The 9,349-nt window shown below is 48.9% G+C and overlaps 1 protein-coding gene across 2 annotated transcripts in view; it reads left to right on the top strand.

The window, feature by feature from the left end:
• Window positions 1-1,114: 1,114 nt before the first annotated feature.
• MAP2K5 (mitogen-activated protein kinase kinase 5) overlaps window positions 1,115-9,349 on the top strand; it is a 140,328-nt gene continuing 132,093 nt past the window's right edge. For both annotated transcript variants that reach the window (XM_086620497.1, XM_086620496.1), the window contains exon 1: window positions 1,115-1,249. In XM_086620497.1, coding sequence (XP_086476623.1) covers window positions 1,115-1,249 — 135 coding nt within the window. The remainder of the gene's footprint in view (window positions 1,250-9,349) is intronic.

The raw sequence follows: 9,349 nt of genomic DNA, 5'->3' as shown, positions 1-9,349 counted from the left end.
TTCTCTTCTCCCACTAAAAAGTCCAGGCGAGTCCAGTGCTGCGGAGCTGTTGGGAGCGGAGCCTTCCCTCTAACTTCTGTCGGGCAAAAAGCTTTTTTGAAAAAGCTGCACGTCGCGCATCCCGGCTTGTGATTGCGGTGGGGACAGTGCCCAGCTCTCCCGCTCCAGCGCATCCCCGTTCTTTTACGCTGCGGAGGAAGCTGGACGTAAGCTGTTAGCGGGGATTTTCTGTGCTTTGTAACGGACTGTGCTATGAAATGAGACTGTTGTCAGCCGCACCACTCAGCAGACACGGGAAAACGCTTTAATCAAAGGGTTTTACCCTGCACACCACTACAGGAGATACTTAGCTGAGTATTCTGTAAGTTGGGGAAGGAGTTACCTATGTGACAGCTGTTGGCAAAACCGCTTAAAGCGCATTAACGCAGATGTTTGGATGTTACAGTAAAGAGCACAGCGCGGAGCAGCCCCGGTTCCACTGCCCCGAGTTATTCCTCGGCATTTTAGTCCGCCGGCGAGGGCGGGGGGCCGGGGGAGGTGCGCGGATTGCGCGAGTTGGCCGCGCACAGGCGCGCATCTTACGTTCCCATACGTGTTTTTGTGTATTAGCTGGAATAATCAGAAGACCGTGAGTTCTTAAGCAGCAGCTGGCGCTGGAGGGGGGGGACCCCAGTGCATCACTCCGAATTTTGCACCCCAGCAGCACCGCGGACTTTGCGCACTTTGTAATTAACGCAGGGGCCCGCGCCTGACTCCGTTGGATTTGCTGCGTCACCAGTGGGTTTTCCTGTTAAAAGCAGAAGGTCTAACGGGAGGAAAAAAAAAAAAAACAAAATCGGTGCTTCTCCGCTTTCCGGAGCGATTGCAGCCCGCGCCCGGGGCGCGCTGTCCCAGCGCCCGCCCCCTCCCCGCAACATGGCGCCGCCTCCGCTCCCTCCTCCCCTTCCTCCTCCTCCTCCTCCTCCTCCTCCTCCTCCATTCGTCCCTCCTCCCGGCCCCTCCGTTTTGGTTCCGGGGCAGCGAGTCCTTCCTGGCGGCGGGGCGGGGCGGCGCAGGCTCGGCCCCGCCGCGCTCGGGGCCGCCGTGAGCAGCATGTGAGCCCGGCGGGGCGGGGATGCTCTGGCTGCTCTGCGGCCCCTCCCGCGCCATGGAGAGCCAGGCGCTGGTCATCCGCATCAGGATCCCCGACGGCGGGGCCGTCGACTGGACCGTTCATTCGGCGCCTCAGCTGCTCTTCAGGGACGTGCTGGTGAGTCCCGGCGGGCGGGGGCCGCGGTCCCGGGGCTCGCCCGTCACCGCTGCCCGGAGGAGAGCGGGGGGTGGCCGGGGGGACGCAGCGCTCCGGTCGGGCCGCGGGGTCTGCGGCTGCGTGAGCGCCGACCGGTCACTCGGGTCGGGGGATGTTGGGGGGGAGTGATAACAAAAAACATCCCTGGAAGGCGAGAGGTGCGTTTGAGGGATGGACTTTTTGTTGCCTCGTGTCCGCGCCTGGAAGTTTTAATGAGACAGTGATTCTGAGATGTCGTGGCTGCCCCATCCCTGGCAGTGTTCCAGGCCAGGTTGGATGAGGCTTTGGGCAACCTGGTGTAGTGGAGGGTGTCCCTGCCCATGGCAGGGGGGTTGGAACTAGAAGATCTTTGAGGTCCCTTCCAACCCAAACCATTCCATGATTCTGGTAGAGGATGACAAAAATCACGGGCCCGGGTCAGCGGCTGTGCCCCCACGCTTTAGGGGAGGTGGTGCCAGTGCAGATTCGGGGTGGATTCGCTCTCGTGGGCGGTGAAGCAGTCAGGAGGACCCGGACTGCGGGGCAGTGGTCCCCAGCCGTCTGGAGGGTTGCTTGCTCCAGGGGCTGAAGGTGCAGTAGCGCCAGACATGGAGCATCCTCCTGCCCTGGCGGGATGAGGGGGTCACAAGGCATCGCTTCAGAGGGGATTGGAAAAGTTCTGATTTGGGAATGAGTGCCTGCCTGGCTCGGGCACGGTGACCGAGCGCTCCGCACATGGAGCTGTGCTTGCTTTGGATGATACCGCCCGTTGCTGCGCTGTGGGTTTGTTGTGTCTCCTTTGCCCTGAGCTGCCCTCGACCTCTGCCTGCCTTGTTTTCTCCTCCTCTGCACATCCAGTATACAAGGATCCTCCATTTACTCAGACATGGCAGTGGATATCTGTCCCACTTACTCTTTTTTCTCAATTGCATCCTTAGCCAAAGAAAAGTCTAATCCTTGTGTGCAGGTCATACTTATTTTCTACAGGATCTCCTCATCTTTCCTACATAGCACATCTCTGGTAGATGCTCTGCGTGCCCCTATTTCTCTTCCCATACCACAGATGGTGTGCATGTTTAACTTCTTCTGTTGGTGCTCATATTGGAGAGAGGTTCTGCAGAGCTCTTTCAACATGTTGCGTTTTACTGAGAAGACACGTGGGGATCAAGGGGTCAATTTGCTGGAAAACATCTGATTTGGGCCTGTAGAAGATTGCAGAGGTAGTTGGAGCGGATGGCAGATGTGCCAGGTTTCATTCTTCCTAAGGTTTAACATTATCCAAGACTTTGTTTAGATGGAGGAGAGGGAGCAGAACTTTTGACAGATCAGTGAGATTTTTGGGAGGGGCTATTTCCTCTTGGAGATTGCCGTGAGTTTCCTGTGGTTACACAACAAGCCTGGGATGACCCACTCTACCCTTCAAAGAGAAGTGGTGCAACCTCTGAGCCAGGTTTTTCCCAAATAACGTGAGATAACCACTGATGCTTGGACTGTCCTTCGGCCTTTTAGAATTACTGGAAAATTAAGTTTGGTTGTATTACTTAAATGGGTAATGTTGCTGAGTTGAGGCCATGGCTTTGCAAAACCATTTTGCTTTTTAGTTTTCATCCTTGTTGCTTCAGCATAAAAGCAGTTGGGGGTATGTGGGCCTTAAACTTGACCTATATAGTCTGTATAACAAGTAGGTTGAAAAAAAGACCTGTTTAAGCTGCATATGCAGTAGGAACTGGAGCCTGTGGTTTACTCCCAGCCTGCGAGTGCCCCAGGAGTATTTGGGGCAGCAGTGAGGTATGAGGACCTCCATCTAAAGCTGTAGAGGGCTTCAGGCAGCATAGCTGTAACTCAGTGGTCAGAGCATATCTTACCTGTGAGGCTCTGCGCCTGCCTTTTCTGCTGTAGCTCCTCCATCAGGTTGCAGCTGGGGCCAGAGTATGACTTTTTGACCCATGGTTAAACTGAACCTGTGTGTTCAGTTGTGATGTAATACTGAGGGACAGGGTGCCTTTTGGAGCCAGATCTCAAATAAGCAGAAGAACAATAGTACAGCTGTTGAAGTGGCTCCGATAGGCTTTACTTGCATTGATTTATCACTTGTATCAGGGTAAAGTACTGAACTTGGGTCTAGTGAGGTACCTGTAACCGTGCTCTTCTGCGAGGAGTTAGAGTAATTGCCTCCAGCATGCTGAGAAGAGAGCCTGACAAAGCCCTTGACATCTGAAGTGGTCAAAGGACAATGCGGGACCTCGAGGAGCACCCAAAGTTGCAGTCACATCTGCAGTAACCTCCAGTCACGTGTAACTGATGCTTCCTGAGAGCTGTGGCCACTCTTAAGAGTAGAAGAAGCAAATGGATAAGGGAGGACATGTCAGGCGTATCTTCATCTTGGCACGTCGCAGGTTGGTGAGGACCCTTTTTCTCCCTGTTATGTTTAGGGAGGTAGTTATGTAGGGGATCTGTCATAGAATAGGCATGACAGATCAAAACAGAGGTGTATAATGTGATATAATGGGTCACGCAAAGCGTTCTTCCTGCCAGGAGATGGGCAGTTCTCATGATCAGCAAGCTTCGAGTTTACTTAGGCAAATCGTCCTCACTCAGAGGCCAAGAACTGCAGGCAGGTTTGGCTAACGAAACGCTCGCCGTGTTCTGCATCCCTGTTGAAGTCACTGAGAAAAGAGGAGGCTTCTGATTCTTCCCCCCTCTGTGCGCAGTTTTGATGCACAACTTGTTTGTTTGCAGCTGTCTAGCAGATGTACTGCACTTTTAAAAATGTATTTGACAGTTGTGAGCAGGTTGAACTTCCTGTTTCGTGGCATAGGTGGTAGTTTATCTGGTCAGCAGGTGGTGGGAAACATGACAGGAACATACATTGCTGGTTTTCTTCCAAAATCCCGGTTTCTGTGGTTACACTCTCATTCAGTGATTGTTGATGTTCTTCCCAAACTTATGCAATGCTTGTGTAGGAAGCTCTGTATGTTGAGGCAGCCACAAAACATTTGGTGTTGTCCATCACTTGTGCTGTAGGCATTTCTACCCCAACCAGGCACAGCTGATGAAGTGGGGAGTGGTACCTTTATGCAGTTATTTCATCTTGATGATCCTTGTGGGTCCGTCTTGACTTGAGATATCCTATGATTTATCACAGCAGAGCACTAAGGAGAGCTGCACCAGGTGGGTGGCCACGTGTCCTGTTCGCTCTTCCATGCGGTGCGGGTTGAGATCACTGTGTTAACGGTGTTCTGAGAAGATACAGCTGCTGCAGATCACCCGTGGTTCTCTTCACCCAGGTCCTCTGCAGATGCTGCTTCCAGCCATCTGCACGCTGAATTATTTCCACTCACTGGTAGAAGAATGCGAATGGTTCCTGGGTTGAAACATCGCAGCTCTTTGAGTGAAAGCTGATAGATTTCTGCATCAGGTCACATCTGTGTCGGTGATGATGATTTTCAGTTACCCGCTGTTGGGCTGTTTCATTGAGGGTAGCGGTGACATCAGTACCTCTGTCCTAACTGGGAGTGCTGGATTATGTACGGTGAGCCAGTAGGTGATGACACGTTTCTCGCCGTCGGTGGAAATCTCAGATGTGGGGATGACGGGCGTTGTGACAGGGTTCAGCTGGGAGTGCAGCCGTGCAGTAGTACCGGTCGACGACTGTCGTTTTCGTGTCAAAAACCCCTCTCTTGTGGACTGTGAAACGTTAAGAGAAGAAGGAAGAAGTTTAATAAGGTCTGAACTGTCTCAAAGCCCTCGTTTAGCTAACTGATTGTGTTTCAGGAGGTGCCATCACAGGATGCACATGCACTTCATTTATCTGGTAACTACAGAAATTAAATGAAGTAAGGCTCTGTACACCAAAGCGTGGTAGATCAGGCACTGCCTGTGCCCGGGGGGTGCCCCGAGCGTGGTGGGGAGGGCAGGAGTGGGGCTGAGCCAGTCTTCTCTTGTCCTTCTGCCATCACTGTAATTTCCACTCACCTGGTAGGCAATTACAGAGGGTTTATGTGTTAGAGTATCAATTAAAGACAGCGTGGAGAATTGAGGTGTTCCCTACGAAGGTAAATTACTGCAGAGTAATAATCCAGTCAGATCCTGCTGTTTCCCTTATTGTCCACATCTCTCTAAATTAAAGACACAGGAATGCAAGGTACCCCCTTTTTTTTTTTTCTCAGCTCCTGCTGTTTGGGGCACAGTCAAGCCCTGAACAATCCCTGTGGTTTGCCCTGTTTAGGGCTGATGGAGCTCTCCGTGTGATGTTGTCTGGAGCACAGCAGGCTCGAGCCTGCTCCGTGCACCTGCAGTCCAAGTGGTTTGATGGAAAGGACCATCTCACCTTGGACTGCAGAAGCACATTTGTTAGCCAGTTCTGAGAAACCACATCCCTAGCACCAGTGGGAACTGAGAGCTCAGGTGAGCCTGGAATTAGCTGTGTAGTAAGACTGGTCTTCCTTCTAAGGTATCTCTCCTGTTCTGCTTTGTATTAAGAATCATAGAATGGTTAGGGCTGGAAGGGACCTTCAAAGGTCATCTAGTCCAACCCCCCTGCAAGGAACAGGGATATCTCCAACTAGATCAGGTTGCTCAGGGCCTCGTCCAACCCGGCCTTGAACGTCTCCAGGGATGGAGCATCCACCACCTCTCTGGGCAACCTGTTCCAGTGTTCTACAACTCTCATGGCAAAAAATTTTTTCCTAATATCCAACCTGAATCTACCTCCCTCTATTTTAAAACCATTACCCCTTGTCCTATCACAACAGGCCCTCCTGAACAGCCTCTCCCCATCTTTCCTGTAGGCCCCCTTGAGGTACTGGAAGACCGCTATAAGGTCACCCCGGAGCCTTCTCTTCTCCAGGCTAAACAGCCCCAACTCTTTCAGCCTGTCCTCATAGGAAAGGTGCTCCAGCCCTCTTATCATCTTCTTGGCCCTCCTCTGGACCCTCTCCAACTGGTCCATGTCCTTCTTATGTTGGGGGCTCCAGAACTGGACGCAATACTCCAAGTGAGGTCTCACGAGGGCAGAGTAGAGGGGGAGAATCACCTCCCTCGACCTGCTGGCCATGCTAAGAAAGCACTGTAAAATTATCTTTGAGAACAGCAAGATTTCTTTAGACATTATTATTGTTATTAATACAGCATCCTGGAAGTGTGAACAACGTTGTGAATACAAATGAGCGTAGCCTTGCAGGATTTCAGGCTGGCATATATCTTTGTTTTTCCAAGAAGAAGCTACAGTATAAAGTCACCAAACACCCTGTCCATGGAATAACCTGTTGGAGTCCAAAAGTCTGATCCTCAGTGCCATACCTTACTCATTAAATGATAAATTTCTTAATTATCAACTGCTCTCATTCTGTCTCTTGGAGGAGCTTCTGCAGGTGCTGAACTATGTCTTCAAACTCAAAACCTGATACTTGCAGGTTGGTGCTGGTGGTTCTGGATTGCTTTCCTGAACTGGGTGCTAAGGGCTGTTCTGCATAACGTCACTTCAAATACACTCTGTGTGTGTCAGCTTTGCAGACCTGTACGTTACCGGTAAAAAGATTTATTTTAAAGGCACCACTAAATGAATTACAGTAAGCTAATTTTTTTTTTCTTTCATCAGGCTGTCTAGATTCGTTTACCCTAGCTGTCACTGGGGTATTTAAGCACTTGGTGTTAATTCAGGATAACTTCATGATGTCATACTGGGATGAAACAAGTTTTGAGTGAAACGGGAGCGCGGGCGGTGGTTTCAGTATTTGCACTGTTTTTTAAAGCAGTGCTCTCATGTTTTCTGCTTTCTCACCCCGGAGATAAGTGCTCCACAGCTCTTCTAGAGAGCAGATTTGATGGACTTCTTGTTTCAGCTCCCATTCTCTGATTTTTCCTCTTCATTCTTAGAGGCTTTTAAGTTTTGTAAGATAAAATAGAAGCTATCATGTATGCAAGACATTGAACAATGTCTACACATCGTAGTATTTTGTTGCTCATGATCTCTGTTGTGATAGTAGAACATCATCATGCATAATCTGTTGAAATTTAGAGTAATCCTTTAAGCTTGGGTCACTGAGAGGTCTGCTGGATGTTTGAGCATGGAAGTCTTATGCAGCTGATGACAATACTGTGGTAGCAACAGAGGATGGTGTGATTTCTCTCCCTCCCACCTCCTGCAAGGCTAATTTTTCTCAGGTGCATCTATTAAATAGAAACACTGAAAGTTGACTAGAGCAAAGGTTTTTTTTTGTAGCTGTTGGTAGGGTTTTCTTTCTGTTTACACCATAATTCTGTCTTACACTAAATATAGTTCTTAAATTCATGGACTTGGTTATTACTCATTTTAAAGAATCCCGTTATATAGAAAAAGTTATTCTGAACTGGAAAAAAAATATAAAAGAATTTACCATCACTTTTTTCAGTGTTAACCACAGCTTTGGGGGTCTTAGAGCTTTTGTTGCAGGTATTTGGGGCCATCAGAGCTCTCTGTCTCCCTGCCATGCTCAAGCATCTCTTAAATGCACTTTTGAATACCCCAGAACTGGGGTCCTTTTCGAATAACAGTTTTTAAATCCATTTAGTGGAAGCATCTGTGTGCCCACATAAGAACGTTTTACAAGTGGCTTAAATCTAACACAGTTAAAGTGTGTTTGCTGGGGAATTTTCCGTGTTTAGCTAAATGGATTTGGAAATAATTAGTTAACAGCCCAGTCTTCAGTTTAGGCAAGACCTTAATTTCTGGTTAGGAACAGAGGGTACAGCTTGGCTGGCGTTTGACAGAGGATGGATAGAACTGTCAAACCCTGTAGAAGTATTAAAATGGAAGAATTTTTGTTAACATGGCAATGTTTAAAGGTGTTTTTTTTCCTTTTTTGGCACCACAAATTTACAGTCTGCATAATTCGTTAAACTGTGTTGCACATCTTTTGTCTTTCTGTGTACAATTAATAGTTTAAATTACATACTGTTGAGTTTCTTTAGCATTTAAAAGGAAAAGACAACATAAAGTTTTAGGAATATTAGGTGCTTCAGTTAGCTCTGTGGAAATCTTTAGGTTACTTTTGCTGCTTTCTCATTGTATTAACTGTGTCGTTTTGACATTGCACGGAATGTTTAATTTCCTGGTTTTAGGCTAAACAAAAAAAAAAATAGAGAAAACAAAAGTGACAGGACAGTGATCACTAAAGCTTTGATAAGGGGCGGGTGTGCTTAGCGCCCCAAGATGCTCACAGTGTACGTACTGCGATAAATATTGTTGTTCATTAATTTCTAATCACTTTGTGACACTGTCACTGGAGAGATTGCCTGACATGAGAAATCAGGCAGCAGGAAGGAAAAAAAAACCATGCTGTGCATTTATGCCGTGCCCTGACATGACATATTGCAGCCTCGCAGAGCTGACACCACCACTTACACTGGGAGGGCACCATGACTTCAGGCTGAGCAGATATTTTTCGCTGAATTTTGAGGAAATGCTGTACGTAAAGGCTGGGGGATGAAAACAAGAAGCTCTCCCCTTGGCTTACTTGTACAGGAAAGGTTTGTGTTAGCAAAAAAAAAAAAAAAAAAATGCTGGTTTGGATCGGAGATGTGTAACACCTGGAGATGTTTGCTGGATTTTGTGCTGGGCTTGTGTATGCCAGTTGCACATCCCCTTAGAAAGGGATTGCGTGGCGTTGTCGGAACGCGGAGGCTGGAGGTTGCCTTCTAGTTCTGCACGTTCCCTTCTTTGGGTATTTTAACCACTTTGGGTTTTTTAACCTCCAGGGCAGCCAATGTATTTGAGTCTCTCAACCAAGTTTTGAAGAAGTTTTAAATTCCAATTAAGAATGCCAAAGAGCCTTCCAAAGTTTCCGGCTTGCCCATGGAGAGCATCGCGAGGGGCAGCAGCAGGCGGCTCGACGCAGCCGCCGGGTCCCGCCGCTTTCCCGGGCAGTTGTGGAGGAAAAGCAAGACAAACCCGTCCAGTCCCACAGCTACTGGTTTAATTCCCAGTGACAGCCCCAAACCCATCCCGAGCCGTTTGTTACGCCGGTGTTCCTGAGCTGCAGGCAGGGCAGGAGATGGAGCTGTGTGATGAGGGTGCCCTGCGGTGGGAGGAAGGAGCAGGGC

Source organism: Tauraco erythrolophus, chromosome 14 (genome assembly GCF_009769465.1).
Source record: "Tauraco erythrolophus isolate bTauEry1 chromosome 14, bTauEry1.pri, whole genome shotgun sequence".
NCBI classification, from domain to species: domain Eukaryota; kingdom Metazoa; phylum Chordata; class Aves; order Musophagiformes; family Musophagidae; genus Tauraco; species Tauraco erythrolophus.
This window is presented reverse-complemented; position numbering and strand designations above follow the sequence as displayed.